The 21,451-nt window shown below is 43.0% G+C and overlaps 1 protein-coding gene across 2 annotated transcripts in view; it reads right to left on the bottom strand.

The window, feature by feature from the left end:
* ELOVL2 (ELOVL fatty acid elongase 2) overlaps positions 1–21,451 on the bottom strand; it is a 97,090-nt gene continuing 75,639 nt past the window's right edge. For both annotated transcript variants that reach the window (XM_048839833.2, XM_075125377.1), the window contains exons 6-8: positions 17,367–17,491; positions 12,777–12,911; positions 1–3,856 (exon numbers count right to left, since the gene is read on the bottom strand). In XM_048839833.2, the coding sequence (XP_048695790.1) occupies positions 3,728–3,856; positions 12,777–12,911; positions 17,367–17,491 (389 nt within the window). In that variant the 3' untranslated portion in view covers positions 1–3,727. The remainder of the gene's footprint in view (positions 3,857–12,776; positions 12,912–17,366; positions 17,492–21,451) is intronic.

Below are 21,451 nucleotides of genomic sequence, written 5' to 3'. Positions count from 1 at the left end.
TGATTGTAAAACTTTTGTTTATTTACCATGTTAAGTGTTACAGGAAAATCAGTTTAAAAAGTCGACACCTTTTTTGTTTTTCAAAGTTGCAGCATTTTGGTGTTAAAATACGTGTGAAGAACTCAGAATATACCTGATTCCAGTCTTCCTGGTGGTTTGGATTGGTAAGGTGACGCATTTATGTATATATATTTTTTCAGCCCTTTAAACATTTCAAGTAAGGTAATCCTTTTTTCCCCCCCCCCCCTTTTAAAATTAGGCTTCAATGAAACAAAAGACAACCTTTAAACTTATCTGGGTTTGGTTTTCTGAGTAGACTTTAACCATTAGAATGCTGATGTTTTCCAGACTGCCAGTCAAATGAATGTTTAGGAACATATTCCTGCTCTCTGCACCCAAAGGTTATGGATTCTATTCAGACTAAACTCGGGATTCCATGTTGGGCCACAAAACCTCTTCATTGCCTCACCTGTATATCGTGTGTCTGAGATTAACTTGCGTGACAACCCAATTAATAATTATGCCTTCTGACTCTGGAATCTTGCTCCTGATATGAGGCTAAAATGACTTCTAGTAATGTGTCTGAGAGGCAGAGTGACAACTGACTATATGAAAAATCATGGGATTTCCTGTCAGCTGCTTTGGTGACAGGTGGTGCCTAGGCACTAGCTCCTAAGTCTAATAACCCATCATTTCAATTTACTTCTAGTCATTGACCAGCTGCCTCCTCCCCCATCTAGTCAGTTGATCTGCTTTTGTCTGTGCCTGTCACAGTTGGAGACATTTCTCATACAAAATCTACACCTGCAAGGTCTTCCAAAGTTTTACACACATTTAAAGAACTTTCACTTCCCATTTGAGGTTTGCAGTGTTGTTGTAGCCATGTTGGTCCCAGGATATTGGAGAGACCAGATGGATGGGATGATCTCTTTCAGTGACCTGAAAAAGAGCTCTGTGTAGATTGAAAGCTTGTCTCTCCCACCAATAGAAGACATTATCTCACCCACCTTGTCTCTAACTTCCCATTTGAATCCGATTGTCTAGTTGCTCACTTCTTGGGATTCTTACAATGTTTATTGGAGAGAACTGCCAAGCAAGGTCTTTCTGAAGAGCCAACTTAAGCTATTCATCGATGCTGATTAATTCTGAATTTAGTTTTTTTGTATTTTTTTAAAGGTGTCTGGGAAGGGTGAGACTTGCATTGTGGACAGAATGAAGACATCAGCTCAAGGAGGAGCAAGAATGTGACTGTGTGATGCAATGAGCAGGAGTTAGTAGATATTCCAGTGTCATTTATTTAAATACTTGACTACTGCAGCTAGTTTTGGTAATCTGATGTATTAAGACATTGCACAGTAACAAGGCTGCTTAAGTGAGCTGTCTGTGCTGCAGTGGGGATTTCAATCTTCTGCTTCAGCATAATGGTTGCATTCAAGCAGTCAGTCATAACTAGAAGAGGTTCAAATCAGGGATCTGCCTCTCTTCAGACAGGTCCATGGGCTTACAGGCACGCATTCAGACTGAACTCTGAAATGACCCCTTCCCATTCTTCCCACTGATCGAAAATGTTCATCCTCTCCTTATCCCATCACCTCAATCTGCTCCTATTCTTATTGCTTCCAAGTCCCTAGTGTGTCTGCCCCTTCTTCCTTCTACTAATATTTCTACTCACTTAACCTGGTGTCTGCCTGCATACGCTATTTCCTGAGGCAGTTGGCCGTCTCTTCACATGTGCTACTTCTGGGGCCATGGGCTTAGTCAGAAGAGAGAGTGGAGTCACCAGGCAGTCTGGGAGAATTTGTGGCCAGGGATTTTGAAGTTCTTCCATCCCTTTGGTACCTCTGCTCTCTCAGGTGCTCACCTCAACAAGCCAATGAGAGAGAGGGCCGGTCAATAGCATTTCTACAAAGCTTTTGGAACTTGTGGGAGCTGCTGGGATGGGATTTATGTTCATTATCTAGTAAAGGGCAGTAAAAAATTACTAAAAAGATTTTTTTGAGTTAGCAGTGTTTCCATATAAGAGGGGTTTGAAGAAGCTAGAACTACTTAGTTTGAAAAAGAGAATTAGAGGAGATGTGCTCTGCTCTGTCTCATAATGCAGGAATAGGATGGGACTAGGCAGGTAAATGCAAAAATAAATAAATGAAATGGATATGGGGAAATACTTTTTAAAAAGGAATGTCCAGTTAACCTAGGGAACTCACTGCTGCAGGATGTTACTGAGGTGAATAGTTTGGTAAGAGTAAATAAAATTGACTAATAGCATTTATTTGACTAAGAATAGTATCTGTAAGGATAAAATTACAAGGGCCAATGATCTTCTTACTTCAAGGCACAACCAGCTCAATAGCTATAGATAGGAAACAATTTCTCCTCCATCCCTCTTTACAGAATACAGTAGCACAACCTGGTACTTTTTTACATCTTCATATGGTGCACTCTCCATAAGTGACTGTTGGAAACTGGACCGATGGACTACTGATCAGTTCTGATATGGCAATTCCTATAGGATGTGTCCTGGATTCACTCCTTTTAAGGTTCAATTGCTCTTCCAGAGCCCTTTCTCATATAGCATGTGAATTTGATTCTCACATGTTGCTTGTGCATTGGTATTTTCTTTCACATGCATTTGAGACTTGTTGTGGCTTTTAAGGGCTTGTCCTCACTAGGTTATGTTTTTAAATTAAATTAAAAATCATGGGATTTCCTGTCAACTCTGCTTTGGTGACAAGTGGTCAAGAATTTACGCAGAAATTTCTCCTAGCTTTAACTGGACCAACCAGCACCCTCTAAAGTACAACTGCTTTGTCTCAACTAGAATTCTCAAAGGAGTTAATTAAATGGAGTTAGGTAACTGCATCTAACATCACACCTTTAAATCCTAATCTAGACAAGGCCAAAGAGACTGTAAATCTGTTCCAAAACCCACCGAAGTCAACAGACTCCCGTTGTCTTCAAAGAGTTTTGGATTAGGCATAAAGCAAATATGTGTGGTGCATATTTCTGTGCATGCTGAAGTTGTAAATGTGGGGCACAGGGACTATGACAATAATTCTGCCATTAGTTGCATTATTTTCCAGAAATGAAAATAATTTTTACGATGATGGAGGGAGGATTGATGTACACAGGACTGACACATGATGGAGTGTGTTTTGAGAGATGCATTGAAGGGGCTGAACAGGGGTGCTAATGGAGTTGGGCATTGATATGAATTATCTATCCTGTTTGATTTCCATAGGTGGTCTCGGCTAAATTAGTCAAAACAGGTTGACCACTCAGCTGCCTTTTAGCTTAAGTCAGCGAAGGAATATGACACTCTGGAGACCCTCCATGTACACAGGATGTGCCAAAACCTTTTAGTCTGAATAAAACCCTACCTTTTGAAGGCTACCACAAAAATGTGACCACTCTTTGGGTTTCCCAGTGAAATGTTTTGTAAGGCATTGTGTCAGCATTAGAGACTGTTAAATGTACCTTTGCATGTGGGAAGGGGATGATGTCTCTCATGGCCTCTCTCATTTTGGACATTTTGGATCTTGGACAAAGCACTTAAAGCTACACGCTGTTAAAATCTAAATAGCAAAACATTAATAAATGTTTGGTACAAAGACCTGACAAATGTATCCAAACTGAGTCAGAGTTTACACTAAAACTGTCTTGTAACTCAGTCTCTTTTTTTATTTAGAAAAAGTGAAAAATACTACAATGTAGTATTGAGTTACTGTGCTTATTGTGCTTTCTTATTGTTCAGAACCCCATTGGCTGCCGCAACGTAGTCTTTATGGAAACCATTCCTGATTTCTGTCACAGGAGGGACCTCCTTCAGATCGGTTCTTGAAGGCCTTTTCTGGTATGTCTATAAAGAGCAAAATCCCAAGGTAAATAATTGATTTAATTTAGTAGAAGCATTCCCCTCCCCCCCCACACCAATGTACTTCTTACAATTAATTGTAAAAGTTTGACTAGAGCTCTCAGCTGTTCTCTAGAGGCAAATACGTATCTGCTTATAGGTTGAACTAAGAGAGCTGTCCTATGTACAATATAGGATGTATTTATTGGTATTACTGTAACACCTAAAGATCTCGACTGAGACAAAGGACCCATTGTGCTAGGCGCTGTATGTACACATAGAGTAAGAAACAGCCCCTGCCCCAAAGACTGAAATAAACAACACAGGCAAAGGAAGTGCTATTATCCCCATTTTCCATATGAGGAATCGAGGCACTGTCCAAGGTCTATGGCAGAGCCAGATCATCTGAGTCATAGTCCTAATACTTTACTACCTCACAAGGCTATTGTAAGGGTTAATTTAATCAATGATTGTGAGGAGCTCAGAAGCTGGAGTGATAAGAACTATATAAAAACCAAGAGGGGGGGGAAAGTAAAACATTTCACAAAGGCCACCAAATGACTGTAACATACCACCATGATGAGTGCAGGATAGGAACCCTAATAGAACAGGATGATGGGTCACTTCTGCTTAGACCAGAACCCTTGAGCTACTGTGTTCTGAGTACTAGACACATCACTGTGTCTTTCATTGACTGTACTTTGTGGGTCTCATTTAATTTTCTTCCCTTTTGATCTATCTAATCTATCCATCCAATCTATCTAAAGCAAACATGTATTTTAACAAGTATCAGAGGGATAGCTGTATTAGTCTGTATCCACAAAAACAACAAGGAGTCTGATGGCACCTTAAAGACTAACCGATTTATTTCGGCAAATCTCAATCTGTTTATTTTAACAGACCTCAACAGGCTCCAAACCCCATACTGTAGAGCTGATATTTTAAAATATGTGTGAACTTTCCTGTCACCTATAATTTCTAAAATTATTTTCCATTTACAAACTTGAGAAATGTAAATTGCACCTGACACTTCTTCAATTTGATGCTCGCTTTTAGAGCTAAGCACCAATGCCTGTTGACTTTTTCTAATAATGCTCTTTCTATGTGAGCCTCCCCAAAATATTAAAAATTGATAGAGGTTCCTTTTCTTTCATCCTCCTCTACAACTTCTAGCCAGAGTCCTTTACTTACAACTAGTAATGTTTGCCGATGTATGGCCATATTTCTTTGACTCACATAAAACAGTTTGTGGTCTCTCAACAGGCCTGTTCACATCCCAACTGGTAAATGAGAAACTAGACGTTAATGGGCATGCATCCTACTGAGGAAAATGCAGACAAGTTGAAGTGGGCATCTATGTTGATCAGTAGTTAATCTCTTTTCAATAATTAATAATAATTGATCAATAATCAGTCTAAATACTGATTTCAACAAGATTATTCTTTGACTTGCCTTACCTAATCTCTTAAAATAAGTCTAAACTGGCAGAGTTACATTGTGGGCAGTTACAGCGCCACTCAGAGAGCCCTGAGGGGAAACCGCTGTTGTGTGTTCACACTGACAGCTGCCTGCACAATAGCGTGTTCACACTTGTGGCACTTGCAGCGGTATTCAGAGCAGTGCACTCTGGGCAGCTATCCCACAGAGCATCTCTTCCTCTTCCGCCGCTAAGAGTTGTGGGAAGATGGAGGGGGTTGTGGGGCATCCTGGGTCCTGTCCCAATGACCCGTGATACATTGCTTCGCATCCGAGCAATCCCTGTGCTTCCGTCCGCATTTGGCACCATCTTTCAACAGTTTGTGTACTGCGCGCCCTGTCTCTTCGGGCTACAGGAATGGATCCCGCACTGCAGACCAGTCTGCTGCTTGCTCTGACCAACATGTCACGAGGGGCAGTGGAGTTATTCCTTACACTACAAATGCAAGAGGAGTTCAACATTGATCTCGCCACACATAGTAGCTACAACACGAGATTGCTTGTGGCATTCACGGAGGTGCTGACTGCAGTGGAACGCCGCTTCTGGGCTCGGGAAACAAGCACTGAGTGGTGGGATCACATCATGATGCACGTCTGGGATGATGAGCAGTGGCTGCAGAACTTTCACATGAGGAAAGCCACGTTCATGGGACTGTGTGAAGAGCTCACCCCAGCCCTGCGGCGCAAGGACACGAGAATGAGAGCTGCCCTGTTGCTGGAGAAGCGCGTGGTGATTGTGGAAGCTGGCTGCTCCAGATTGCTACCGATCGGTTGCTAACCAGTTCGGAGTGGGAAAGTCTACCTTTGGACACGTGTTAACGGAAGTCTGTAGGGCCATTAATCACATTCTGCTCTGAAAGACCATGACTCTGGGCAAAGTGCGTGACATTGTGGATGGCTTTGCACAAATGGACTTCCCTTACTGCAGAGGGGTGATAGATGGCACACATATTCCAATTCTGGCACCAGACCACCTAGCCTCCAAGTACATTAATCGGAAGGGGTATTTCTCAATGGTTCTCCAGGCACTTGTGGATCACTGTGGGAGTTTCACAGACATTAACGCAGGCTGGTCCAGAAAGGTGCATGACACAAACATCTTTCGGAACATTGGCCTGTTCAGGAAACTGCAAGCAGGGGGTTTCTTCCCAGATCAGAAGATCGCTGTAGGGGAAGTCAAAATGCCCACTGTGATCCTGGGAGACCCCGCCTACCCCTTAATGCCATGGCTTATGAAGCCATATACAGGGAACCTTGACAGCAGAAAGGAGTGGTTCAACAACAGGCTGAGCAAGCACAGAATAAATGCTGAGTGTGCTTTTGGCCATTTAAAGGCCCACTGGTGCTGCCTATATGGGAGGCTGGACCTGGCCAATGACAATATATAGCCATGTGCAGTATGCTCCATCATAATTGTGAAGGGAAGGGTGAAAGTTTCACTCAGGGCTGGACCACTGAGACTCAGCGCCTGGAGGCTGAATTTGAACAGCCAGAGACCAGGGCTATTAGAGGGGCGCAGCATGGGGCCATAAGGATCAGGGATGCCTTGAGGCAGCAATCTGAAGCTGAAGTCCACTAATATTTGTTGCTATGCTTGGGAGTGCAGTGCTTGTAATGCTAAGAGGTGATTGTGATCGGTGCAGATGATTCATTGTGAAGGTTTAAGAAAATTGCCTGTTGCTTTTCAGGTCTCTGTTTGCTTTCAGTTGATGGAATAAAGACTGCTTTCAAACCAACACAATTCTTTTATTAAAAAACAACTGGAGGAGAGAGACAAACAAAAAAATACATCCCTGCTGAGGAGGATGGGGGAAGGGAAGGTCCCAAGAGGATGTGGGGTCCCGGGACGGTTAAAGATTTGTGTATGTCCAGGTATCCTATGCAACCTTGTCCTTTGGAGTACAATGCAGCGGGTATTGTTCTTCAGCAGGGCTCAACTACAGAGGGATGGGTGTTGAGTGCAGTGGGTACTGGAAGTCCACAGGGCTGGACTGTGACGGGACGGGAGTGGAATGCAGCGGGTACAGACTGGAGCCAGGAGGTTGATAAGAGTGTGTTGGCAGTGTCCAGGGGAGCATAGGAAAGTGTTTTGTGACAGCAGCTGCAGGGGTGGGCAGGCGCAGAGCTGCTAATAGCTCCTGGAACGTGTCCGCTTGGCACTCCATAATGTTTGAGCTGCTCCGTGGCTTCATTCTGGCATGCCACAACATTCTCCTTCTGTCCCGCCACTCCTTCAATTCACGTTTTTTGGCCGCAGAGTGCATCATGACATCATGCAGAAAGTCCTCTAGTTTTTCGTGGCTGCTTTCTAATTCTGTGCAGCATTTCAGCTGGCAATAACAAAGAGGGAATATGGGCTCCCAAGGTCATCTCTGTGAAGCCAAAATGCAACGTTTTACAGAAGCAGTGTTGTTTGCAACACAGAGACCACTGATTCGGTGATTTAAAACACAGCAACTATTCACATACCTGTCACTGGCTGACCCCAGGCAAGCACACATGAGCCACAAAACCCCCAAAATGGTGAGTAACTGCAGGGGCAGGGGAAATCACTCTTCCTGGACCCTACTGTACACTGGGCATGTGGCTCTTGGGGAGAGCCAGCACTGTGTGTGGGGGGCCTTTTAATCATTCCTGTCCCCACATTTTCCACAGGCTATATTCCTTATGGAAGATATCTTGAGGCTGAGGGTGAGCAGGGAATCAAGGGAGGGTCTTCTCCAAGACTGTGGCTCCATGAGGGTTTTGCGGAGATCCGTGAGGCAGATTCCCATGAAGTGAGCGAGTCAATCAACACCCTGTTCCGCTGCTCAGACTAGGCATGTGGTGGTACGCACATCATACAAACACAAGACTGCTTTCTTCAACCCTCCAGTCCCCAACAACTTGCTTCAGCAATTCCCAGAATCAAAGCCACTTACCCCGGGCCTCCTCTCCTGTTTGCGCTTCACCAAGCTCCAACTGCTGTGACTGGCTAGCCTCCCCCGGGATAGAGAAAAGCTCCTGGCTGCATGCATCTCTGGCCTCCGAGTTGTCCTCTGCCTCTGGGTCCCCCTCCCCCTCCTCGTCCAAGATTTCCTCTTCCTGGCTTGGTGCACTCTTGACTGGCACATGAACCTCCGAAGTATCCACAATGGTCTTCACAGTGGAGGTAGAGTTTCTGGCAAGTATTGCATCCAGCTCTCTGTAGAACCGACAGCGCGTGGGTGCAGCACCAGAGCGGCGGTTTGCCTCTGGTGCCTTGTGGTCGGCGTTCCGCAGCTCCTTCACCGTGACCCTGCGCTGCAGTGTGTCCCAGTCATGGCCTCTTTCTGTCATGCATCGTGAAATCTGTCCATAGGTATCTTAATTCCTATGGCTGGAGAACAGCTGGGACTGGACAGCCTCCTCTCCCCCAAATGCTGATGTCCAGCAGCGCGGCATTGCTCCAAGTGGGGGATCGCCTGGCGCGTGGAGCAGGCATGGTCACCTGGAAAGATGCACTGAGACCCCTGCACGCGTCACCGAGCAAACAGGAAGGGGACTTTCAATATTCCTAAGGAACTTAAGGGGCGGGGGGCTCATGGTTGGCCACCTGAGGGCAGGGCAGTAGAGCTCAAACCGATGACCAGAGAGGTGAGAACAGGCATTGTGGGACACCTCCCGGAGGCCAATTGCAGCGCGGTCATCGACCAGGATGTCTACACTGGCACCGCGGTGCTGTAGCCCTGGTGCAGAAAGCTGCACGCCTCTCGTCGGTGGGGGGGGGAGGGTGGAGTTGGCTTTTTTTTATAGCACCATGTGCTGCAACTGCACAGTTTCTGCGCACTAAGTGGCTTGGCCGTGTGTACACCTCGGGAGTGACGCTGAAAAAAGCTGCTTTATTGCGCACAAACTTGCCAGTGTAGACAAGACCTAAACGTAAAGCTTCCAAAAACAGATACTGCTACTCGTTTGTGTTAAGACTGGGGAAACGTGTAAAATTATATCAAAATTCTACTTTCTTTCTTGGAGTTTTGTACCCTGAATCAGCATATCAAAATTTAAAAATTATATGGGAAAATGTAAGGATGGGAAAAAATAAGAAATGTATTTCAATTCACTTCTACAATAGGATGATATTTCCAAGTGTAAGCAGTGTCAGGATGAGCTCCACCCTGACATCTGGTGGTGAGGTGTGGCAAATTGTGGAAAAGAACTTCAGGGGCCGATCTCATTTGCATAGGCACACCCACCCCGCCTAGAATGAGACCATAGCTGCCCAAATGGTCACTTTGGCTGCTGTGGGATCCCCAGTGTCTCTGTTATTGGGGCAGGAAGAATAAATTGTTATTACCCTGATTATGGGAACTGTGCTTGGAACTGTACTTGGCCTTTTGTTATGATGGAGGGATTCACCATCAACTAAGTAGCACTCGCTAGGCAAGGGTCATGGGTTCCAAAACTGTGTGAATGGAGAGAGGCTGGGGACAAGTATTAATACTTGGTGGCATGGGCCCCTTGGTGAGGGCCTTACATGCTAATTGCACTTCCTCCTCTCTCCACTGTGGAATATCAGAGCTAATTTTGATTTCATTAGAAGTCTAGTTATAGGCTGCTGAGCTCACTTTGGGCTGACAGTGCACCAGCACTGGGGCTCCCCTACTACAAGCTGAATTCACCTAAGAGCTGAAATCACTGAGTGTTGTGTTAAGTAGTGGGGGAGCCTGAAGATATATTGTGGAGCAGTTTGCGGGACGGCTGGTGAAGCAGTTCGACGCGGAGCAGTGTGTGGATGGCAGGAGCGGCTTGTGGGCCGTGGAGCTGAGCGAAGGAGTTCGTGGGGCGGCAGGCGGAGCAGAGCGCAGCTGAGCGAAGGAGTTCGTGGGGCGGCTGGCGGAGCAGAGCGCAGCTGAGCGAAGGAGTTCGTGGGGCGGCTGGCGGAGCAGAGCGCAGCTGAGCGAAGGAGTTCGTGGGGCGGCTGGCGGAGCGGAGCGCAGCTGAGCGAAGGAGTTCGTGGGGCGGCTGGCGGAGCGGAGTGCAGCTGAGCGAAGGAGTTTGTGGGGCGGCTGGCGGAGCGGAGTGCCGCTATGGAGCTATGGGGCGGTCAGCTTCAGATCACGTAAGGTGCCTCTTACCCCCGTCCCATTTCCACCCAGGTTGGGAGGTAAAGCTCCGCAGATAAACTTTCGAACTCTGGGGCTGCCCTGACCAGGGACAGAGACTTTTGGGGCATTGGACTTTTGGGACTTTGGGTGATTTGGGGTTGCTGGACTCAAGAACCAAAGGGAAAAGGGCATGCCCCAATTTGCCTGGGGTGGGTTCTTTTTTTTGCTCATGGGTTGTGTTATGAATCCTGTTGGTGGTGTTTCCCCAACATAATGCCACATTGTTTCTCTCTGTTATTAAAAGGCTTTTGCTACACTCAGACTATGTGCTTGCGAGAGGGGAAGTATTGCCTCTTGGAGGCGCCCAGCGGGGGTGGTATATATTTGTCCCAGGTCACTGGGTGGGGGCTCGAGCCGGTTTGCATTGTGTTATTGGAATGGAACCCCTAGATATTGAACCCGGCCCTTGTTGCTGCCAACTCTGACGGGCAGAAGGGTTACACAAGCATGCATTTAGAAATGAAAATAATGCCTCAAAACCTGTTCAGTACACATTGAACACTGTTTAAATTGTATGGATAGGATGTGAGACCTACTAGGGAGTTGAATTCAACTATTATCTTGCATGAAAGTCTGTCCAATTTTTTTTTAATCTGATCAACTGGCTACAAGGATGTAATTTGAGACACAGCTCATTGTTGGCCCCATCTGATGCCCCATTCTTCCATGGGTATTGGATAAGGCATTTTAATATACACATCACTTACTCTGCCTGAATTTTTCTTAATTTGCAGCCATTACAACAGGGTTATCCAGTGATAAAAGGCTCATTGTATTAAAACAGCACCAAATTCAGTCTTTGAGGCTGGAACTTGCATTTTGCAGTGACTGCCTGTTTTTTTGTTTGTTTGTTTGTTTTTCTTTTTTATAAGCAAGGATATATTAAGCATAACTAACTCCTTTTGGCCAAACTCTGCTTTTCTGCATGGTTGCAAATGCAGAGTACCCCCCTGACCTCCGTAGAATTGCTCTGAATTTAAAATGATGATTAGTGGAATTGAGAACATAATTTGGCCTCTTGCATTTAACCTAGTTGGACAGAATACATTGAAAGAAGGTCTGGTTTAAATCCCAAACATCTGTTAAAAGTTGTGTTAACAGTTTAAAAAAAAAACACAAACAAAAACAAATGCAGGGGTGAAATTCTGGCCTCACTGAAATCCAATGGGAGTTTTGCCATCGATTTGAATGGGGCCAGATTCCATGATAGATACTTAGACAATTTATCAAGGTAAATCTGACACTTTATGATTAACTGATTAATATAAATGGTTCGGTTAGGAATGCCTATATATTTTTTCTGTTTTAAAATGTATTTTGCAGTTTATTATACAGAATTCTCCATTTAATGCTACTGTTTTCATGAGAATTATCTTCTGTTCTCCATCAATAAAGTTGTATAGGGTTTTGGATATTCCTGCATATTTTCTACATCTATTCTAAATAAGTCCTACTGCTTATTTGCATGTACTTGATTTTTCTTTATATTTAAAAAAAAAAAGGTAATAAAAATGAAAAAAGGTACCACTCCACCCCAAATATAAAGTTTAAAAGAAAATCCATGACCATTATTCATTACTCTTAGAATTGCCTATGACATTTCATATTGCCTATTGCATCTGTATTTTTGGCTTGATAGTGCCTGCCTTCACTCTTGAGAATAAACCTTATGTTAGTAGTTCTGATGGAGTCAATGGGGCTAACTGCACAAGGAAGTCTGGAAGGATTAGTTCCTTCTAGCCTGATCCAGTGCCTGCTGAATTTGCTGAGGTCCTTCTACTGACTTCAGTTAGGCCCTTAATGCTCAAAAGTTAACACTTATTATCTGTCACTGTATTTCCTTTGCTATTTTTATTGGCAGTTGAGGACAGAAAGGAGCTTGCAGAAAGTGCTCAGAACACTGTAGAATTGGGCACTTAATGAGAGAGGAAATGGCATCTCCCTGAACTCAGGATCACTTAATTTTTGAAGGTATATCTTTTTACATAGTTTACAACATCCATATTTCTCAACTGCTATAATAGCAAAAAACAAACAAACAAAAAAAAAAAAAAAACAAGAACAACAAACACCCACCCACCAAAACCAAAAAAATCTGGCATTTTCTTTTAATAAAATGCTACCAAAACTTGATTGTATTAAGATTTCTTATATCATATATCAGTCCATTTGGCAAAACATTCCAGATCTCTGATTTCTGGTAGCACAGTGCATGGTGGTGTAAATTCACAGAAAGCTGCACTCATCAGCAAATCAGGAGCTTGATAAATAAATATAACCTGAAATCAGACCTCAGTGTATGATTTTTACGTTCCCCAACTTACCTTAATATAAAAGTTTATAAACAGAATAACCAGTGTGGCCATGTATGAAGACTGGAACATGAGGCACCCAAAAGGAAATCCACATGGCTTCACAGCTGCACTAAGAGTGTGGATAATGGTGAGCAGAAATTGAATCTGTAAAAGATAGATCAGACATTTTATTTATATAAATTTAGATGAGATTATTTTTGGGGGGGTTATTACTATTTGAGCATTTTCAGGAAAGAGGATGGTGATCATTTAATCAGGTATTTCCTATGCATTCTCCATATTATAATTTTTTTTAGTTTGTGAGCGTTATGTTGGGGGCATTGTTCTGAGGCTGTAAGAATTATTTTCATATAAGGTCTAAAGAATTAAGGGTTGGCATTTTATAGATACTTTTGAAAACACAAGTTTTCTTACAGGACTGGCTGGCAAACTGGTAGCTATTCTCTTTTAATGGGGCTGTGATGTCCCCTAGAACACTTTGTGCCACCTACAGCATCATCTTTAAAGCAGAACCTGAGAGAAACCTGAGGAATATCTGAGACCCGAGGAAGCCATTTCAGAAGACTGAGCTAAAAATGGAACATCCATTTTAAAAGCGAAACTAGAAGTCTGGGTCAGGTAAAGAACTGTGTGTGTAGGTGTAAGAAGACAGCAAATAAAGCAGAAATGAGATGGGGAGGGGAGCTGCAAAAGATCTCACTTTTTTGGATTACCAAACACGGCCTAATTAGCTGGATCATATGACCCTGTCCAACCAACTGAATTATGCGGTACTTCCTGGAACCAATGTACTGTATATAGTTTATTTAGAATGAGGCATTCTTCTGTTTTAAGTGTGCAGGAAAACAAATATTGTATGACTTGAAAAAGCTTTGCATCAGCTACTTAGACCTAAGATGCACTCCTGATTCCAAGAATACACATTTTCACAAGACCATTTTAGAGCTTTTTTGCTAGTGTCTGTTCCCAAAATAAGAATAAAGAAGCCTTCTTTAAAATGCAAATGTGTAGAGAACATGCTTCTACCAGTAAGGAGCACAGCATGATATGTTTTTGAAACAGCATAATTCTCGATGTATTAATGCTGACTACAAAGGGCACATGTCTGGATCCAGTACACAAAGCCTAAAGCAGATTTTTCTAAATCAGAGAATGTTTGTCTTGTGCTCTTGCATCTTTCTGTGATTCTGCATTTTCTTCTTGTACTATGGTTACATTTCCTGCTTTGGAGAGACTTTGATGCATCTCAGTAGCTGATGCAAAACTTTTTCAAGTCATACAATTTTAAAGCTCTATAGGAAAGTTGACTGAGCTGTATATCATCTTAATAATTAATAGCTTTTATGACTTTTTAATCAGTGGTGCATTTCCCATGATTTAGTAGTGTCCATTTTCTATGAAGAAGGCCATAAATAATGGGGGGGAGGGTTTACGACCTATTGAGTGTCTCCTAGAATCACTACTGAATACTATCTTCCCTCACTGAGTAATATGGTGTACTGTTCATGACACACAAGCCCATTTGTGGTTCGTTATCCTGTGTTAGCAACTCTTACAGGCAAAGTAGGTGAGATAATAAATTTTTTATTGGACCAATTTCTGTTGGTGAGGCAGACAAGCTTTTGAGCTTATACAGACGAGCTCTGTGGAGCTCGAAAGCTTCTCTCTCTCACCAGGTAAAAAGATATTACCTCAACCACCTTGTCTGTCTAATATCCTGGGACCGACACAGCTACAATAACACTGTAGAAAGCAACACTTGTGAGGCCTGACATACTTATTACACCTCACACAATGGTATCATGATATTTATTTAAAAGGTAGCATGTAATGTATCATTCGAAATCTAATATCTTACTGATACATCATTAATATTCTTGAGTAATGTATGTGGTGTGTATTAAGTGTGATGGCTATATGCTGAAACAATGATTAAAATGTGTTTAAGCCAGGTCTGGCAGGGAGAGTTGGCAAATAGGTCTGCCCTATACAAAGGAATGCTTGGTCAACAGGCAGAGAGAGTGAAGGTCCATTTACATATTAGGTAAACAAAGCTATCAAGCTAACAATCGGGTGCAGATAGTCTCTAGAAGGAAAGAGAAACTTTCTCTGAGCTATATGGACGGGGTCTGAACCTCAAGTGACAAGCAATTGAATCAACTAATTAATAATACAGTAATGTATACAAAGTTCATCAAATAAGCTGTTTTATGAAAGCCTATGACACACTGGTGCTTAATATATTTATATATATTAACACTGTAGGGAATTATGGATACTCCTTGATATTAGACTTCACAGTCTGTGTCCAATCAAAGGGAGAAACAGGTCTCTGCCAGACAGGTGGGATCAGCAGAGCTATTTACCTGTCTCCTATGTAAATTTAAGAATTGTAGAATCAAAACAATAGAAACTCTCTACTTCGTCCTGCCTCTTGAAACTAGGTCACTGAACTTTGAAAGATCTAAGCAAAGACCGAAACCATCTTTGGCATCCATCGCTAGACAGACCCAAGCTCTCTTGCAAGCTGATTAGAAATGGGTCCTTTGACCAGCAGGGTGGTGAATTTCTGGGAACTGAATATAGGTGAGAGAGCTGCTTAGGCAAAGATCTTTCACCTAGGGAGACTACATCTTGTACTTCTGTGGAAAGTCCTGACTGAGGAAAAGTCAGCCATGGCTGGGAAGGAGGACAGTTTGGTGAGATCAACTATCTTGAATAAAGTCTATACCTAACTAAACTAAGTTCTAGAGTTTTAGATGAATGTTTTCACTATTATTTGCATGTAACCATTTAGATCTGTTTTATTTTTACTATAAACCAATTCAGTGATTTGTTTGAAGGGAAGGGTTATTTACCCCAGTTAAATTAATCTACAATGTGCTTTTGTCTGTCTTTAAAGGATCAACTAACTTTATTTCTCTGAGTGGTTCTGGAAAGGGCCAGACGCTAAAGGGTACATGGTTTTGGGAAAATACAGGACTGGGAGTGTGTTCGGGTCAGTCTGCTAGTAGTAACCAAGGCTGGTGGAAGCCCTGGTGAGACTGTTGTGCTGCAGGCTGGCTGCGAGAGTCAGAGTTGCTGATCCAGGCATGTATGGCACACAGACGCTTAAGATGTGACCTGCATGCTTGTATGCTAGCTGCTGTCATCCAGGTTGTGAGGCACAACAGTAGGGCATTTCAGGCACCCAAGGTTACAGGACAGGTGGTGACACAGCCTCACACTGGTCTTAATTGTGCCCCCAAACATGAGACTGTCAAAGTATACTGCATTGCACTGTTGCTACATTTGAATCTTTACTGGCTCAATCCTGGAAAGTACTGCACACAGTGAACTTCTATTGATAGCAAGAATTAGGCCCATTGTATTTACTTCCAAATGAATCCTAAGATTTTTACCCTTTAAACAAATACAGAATATAGGCCAGATTTTCTTTTAAATGAAAGAAGAGATTGGCAGCCAAAAAAAGTGTGCAAATCTTTCTTTTATGCTGACAAGTTAGAGTCCACTTTTAAAAAGCTTGACTCCGACAGTAATCCTACAAGGTTAAAACAGTTAAAATCAGAATTAAACCATAAGTAGAATCAATGTGCTATGTTAAAAACAACAATATCAACAACAACAACAAAAAACTTGGAATGAAAATGGCTGTTAAGGTAGGTGCAAAACTCAATTTCACATCCTTAGCCTTAATAGTAAGGTTTTGTATCTCTTAAGTCAAGTTAATATGTCTGCCTTTTTGCATTTATGAACATGTTTCACTTAAAGAATGGTTCTTCTCTTAAAAGTTACTTTCTAAAAATGGCACAAGAAGAGGAGGGCACATTGACTGTTTCTCAGTGATGCCAAATAGTATCTGAAAACTTCACAAGTAAAAGGATGTTTGTTCATTTGTGTGTGTGTTTAACTTCTGTTGGTACAGATAGGTCAAGCTGGATTCTCACTGGCTCATGTATCACCAACAACAAGGATTCTACAGTAGAACCTAGCTAACAATCCTAGTGGTCTTGTGTGAGCCAGAGCTGTATTGACTTTGCAGCTCTAACGGGAGTAAAAAGCAATAAAAACATCATCAGTGAAGTAAGCAGCTGTAACTGAATAAACTGAGGGAGTAAGTCTAATGTATGTAGTTATTTTGCAGAGAAGAACCACACTTTAAAAGCCACAGTAATTGGATATTCTATCCTCATGCTTAAATAACTTGCTAAGTACTTCAGTCCTGTTCCACTCTGTGAGTTCAGTTCAGATGAATTAAGATAGTATTGAATAAACATATTCCTTATGAAAATTGGCTCCATAGACCCTGTTCAGATCTTGATCCACATTAAGTTTATTCTAGTGTTTGAGGCTGAATTTGGATTTCACAGCACAATTCGAATTTGATCATACTGAACCCCTCTGAGGTTTTTTCCACCAGATTGCTGCTTTTGGATCCGATCTGGAAACAAAGACTTTGGGGTTGAATTTGGGTACAGGAATTTGGGCCCTTCCTCTCCCACATTTCAAAAGATTTATATTCAAGGTTACAGTTTTATGCCACCTCTTTGGACAAAAAACATCTATTCGAAGTAAAGAGAAAGTGAAATATAAATGTACCAGTTGTGCCTGAGTGAGGTATTTCTTCCACCACAGATACTTGCGCATGGAAGGAATGACGGAAAATCCATAGTAGGAGTACATGAGAACATGGATAAAACTATTCAAGGTGGGTCCAAAGAAACCTGTAAGAATCCAACAAAGAAAACATTTTATTCAGCGGTATCACTGGGGGTGGGGTGAAGGACTTTCCCTCCCTGTAAATTGTAAGAACATGTTTCCTGGTAGACTTTTACTGATCACTAGCATTCTACCACTGCATCTAGTAATAATCCTCTGTACCTTTTTCTTTTTCTTTTCTCACTTCTGGTCTTGGACTTGCACTGGATTCAACACTAGGGATTGCTCACCTTCCCTTCCCCGCCCCACCACAAAAAAGTCTTACTGTGACACGTTCCATTGGTACCAGCTAGCAAAGCGTTCACTCTTCTTTGCAAGCAACTCCTGTCTCAGACATGGCACACACAGTGCTTTCATTGTAGTTATCCATGAAGTCTAGCATGTGCTATCGGTACTGAAAGCCTGTAATTTATCGATACTCATAATCATTGTGGGATGTGTGTATGGGGAATAGTTAAGGAACAATGTAACTATACTGAAAATTACACCCTTATGGTCTTGGAATGAAAGTGGTTTACAAGGAGAATGTCTCAGTGATGACCAGTTTAAGCAGGAGGGAATTGTCACCACTGTTCCCTCTAAGCTGTGCATGTGAGCGCGTGCACACAGATCCTAAACCCCGCGCACACGGCGAAACACCACACGCACAAAAATTTGCACAGAAGCACAATTTGCACAGAAGACCTTTTTTGCACACACGGCCTGTCCAAAATTTGCACAGAAGAAATTTTTTGCACACACGGCCTGTCAAAAATTAGAGGGACCATTGGTTGTCACCCCTCCCAGGCTAATATGTAATGCATTGCTTCATTGTCCATCATTGCACCAACACAGAAAAGTCAATGGAAGCCATCAAAGATAAACTATAAACATTGAAAGCACTTGGAAGTGAAAAGAAACAATGTGACAGCCTGGGGATCACATTCTCTGTGAATAAAAACTGATTGAGTATATCACAGGATGGAGAAAGATATGCTGGATCCACTCGCTGAGGAGGTACCTTTATGAGTGGGGGTGCTTCTTGAAAGATTGGGTCGTGGCTCTTTGGAACTAGCAAGCGTTGCAAAAGACTGAACTTTAGGGTGAGAATCGACTCTATTAAATAGTAAAGGGGACTATTAATAAATGTAGGTCCTAGTTTGTGTGTTATGATTTTGTGATGTGTGTAACCATTTGTTTCCATGGCTTATACTTGCTTCTGATTTGAATCTCTATCCTTTCTTAAACCAGTTTCCTTTTGTTTTACTGTAACTGAACTCAAGTGCTGTTCTTGGTACAGAAGCAGTTTTCTAAGGTAAAATGGGTAAATTGGGGCACACTGCTCCTTTGAGAATGGAGGCTCTGGGATTTCTGGGGGTATCCAGTGACTGCTTACCACAGGTGGACACTTTGAAGGGACTCAGAGGCTGGGGTACATCTATTGTCAACCTGCAGGGCTGGTATAGAGGAGAGTGGCTGACAGGCTGGTTGTGTTGGGGAGCTAATGCCTAGCTGGCACAGGCAAGTCTCCCTCATGCGGGAGGTGAGTGGGAACAAGGTGACTCGGCCATGGATGCCCTGAGAAGTGCCTCATACACCCAGCTCTTCTTCTTTCCTTAGTTTCTTTTTATTTGATGTCATAGGCTGTATATTTTACTCTGTGCTTCCTCTCTCCCTTCTTCCTTTTTATTTTCTAGATTGTAGGCCATCCCTTCTTTGTTCTAAAAATCCTTTGTCTGTCTTGTCATTCTAAGCTCTAAACACTCAGCTATTTTAGATTATTATGTTGTAATAAACAGCAGCCTAATGCCCCGGGAAGATAAAAGAAAATGCACAACTCCCATTACTAAACACAGCTGTGAGAGCTTTACTCTGTGTCTGACTACAATTCATGTACTCGAGCAAATTCTGTTGCCTTAATTGAGGAAAAACTTTCATTGACTTCAGTGAGTACTTTGCTTACTTAAGGACTGCAGAATTTGGGTCTAAACAATATTTCACCATTACAATCAATTGCAGTAACTGAATATTATTCTAGCATTCTGTATGATGTGGATAAATTACCGTGTACGCTTTTGCCGAGATAGTTGAGCGGGAAGTAGCAATATTGCTGAGTTACATGTGTTCATTCTGTTAGTAGAATGTTCAGCAGCTACAGAACAAGTTAACATTTGGTCAGAGATCATATCGGTCTGATTCTTGTGACACAAGGCCCTCTCAGTGCCTACTGGCCACGGGTGCAGGGGCTACATAGGGTTTTACAGGAATTTCCTTAGTCATGTATGCGCATAATAATTCACTAAAGGATGACACGTAAGATCTTCACCGCGAGCCAGTAGCCCACTGGTTGACGTAATCGTTGCAAAATGCATGTAGGAGTAATATTTAAGGACTTATGTCTCTATACTGAAAATTGTGTTTTTAAGGCCTTGGAGTTAAGGCAAGTCTCCAGGAGGTGACATGCATCGGACACGTTCCTTTCAGCGAGGCGGTAACAGACACTCGCCTCCCTGTCTGGTGATGAGTGTATTGTGTGTTGTCTACCTCACAATGGAGACCTATTTGCTGACTGAGGGCTTGTCTGAGGGATGTAACTTGCGTTGCTCTGGGGGGTGTCCTGTTCACATCCCTGAGCGACACAAGTTACAGTGACATAAGCAGTGTCCACACCGCACTATGTCAGCAGCAGAGGCTCTCCTACCGACATAGCTTCCGCCTCTTGTGGCGGTGGAGTAATTATGCCGACAGAAGAGCCCTTTCCCGTTGGCATCGCATGTCACCAGACACGCTACAGCAGCACAGCTGCACCCACGTAGCATGGTAGTATAGACTTGCCTTGAGCTTAGGTTCCAGCTGTAAGTTGTAAAATCTACAAGACAGAATTTACAGGAAGAAACAAAGTACCAATAGGTGTCCTGTTTATGAATGAAAACAAAGGATGTGACTTGGATATCTTAGGAAGCAAAGAACACACTGGGTCCTTCACCTAAGAGACCTGCTGTGCTGATACATTGATATCTATGTAAGCAGGGTCTCAGTGAGCTGTCCCCTGACATCCAATGATGAACTGGGGGAAAAGCCTTGAGGAGCAGACCATATTTGCATTGACACACTCACTCTCCCTAGGTATTCAGCAGACAGCTGCTTTGCTAAAGTGATCAAGTTTGGCTGGTTTGGGGTTACAATTCACTTTACTCATACAATAAGGATAATACTAAAGGGCAGCAGAACTGTACTTCGCATGCCCTGATTAAGGGGGTCACCCTAAACTGAAACTCACTTGCTAAGCAGGGGCTAAGGATGTCAAATCCCAGTGAAAATGAGATGGGGGTGGGATGGGTGTTCCTATCTGATGGTACAGATTCTGCCTAAAAAGTCCTAGACACCTTTTGAGCCTCTCCTCTTCAGGGTCTAAGGACAGAGCTGATTGGACTCAACTGAGAGTTCTTGTTTCTGTGCAGTAGTTACTAGAGTTGAAATCACTAATGAGCAGATCTAGGGGCTAAGCCTTAGACCTGGTGTGGAGACAGTGTTGCAATGAAAGATAATGGAGAGAGAGAGCAGCTGAGTTCCCCCTACTCGGTAAGATCACTAAGAGCTGGGTTTTGTGGTGGACCCTCAGAATGCAACACTGCAGAGGTAGTGAGTGGCATGTATCAACAAAGACAGCAGCAGCAGAGCTGAGTGGTGGCAGACAACAGCAGCAGAGGTGGGAGTGAGCGGCCAGTTGCGGCAGAGATAACAGTAGCTGACCAAAGACAACCAATTGTGAGCGGAGTGCAGTAGAGGACAAGGGGAGTAGTGTATTAAAGGGACATTTGTTTCCTGTTAGGTGGGAAACTGAGGAAAAGGACATGACCCAACATACTGCGGGGTGGGTGTTTGCTTAGGGTTAGATGCTTTCAGATTGTGGTTGCTGTGTTTTCCCAAATGAATGCTGGGTTGCCGTTCCCTTTTTAATAAGTTTTTTCTTTTGTTACACACAG

Source organism: Caretta caretta, chromosome 2, assembly GCF_965140235.1.
Source record: "Caretta caretta isolate rCarCar2 chromosome 2, rCarCar1.hap1, whole genome shotgun sequence".
Classification (NCBI taxonomy): domain Eukaryota; kingdom Metazoa; phylum Chordata; order Testudines; family Cheloniidae; genus Caretta; species Caretta caretta.
Note: the sequence above shows the minus strand (reverse complement) of the source record. Positions and strands in the feature narration are given on the sequence as shown.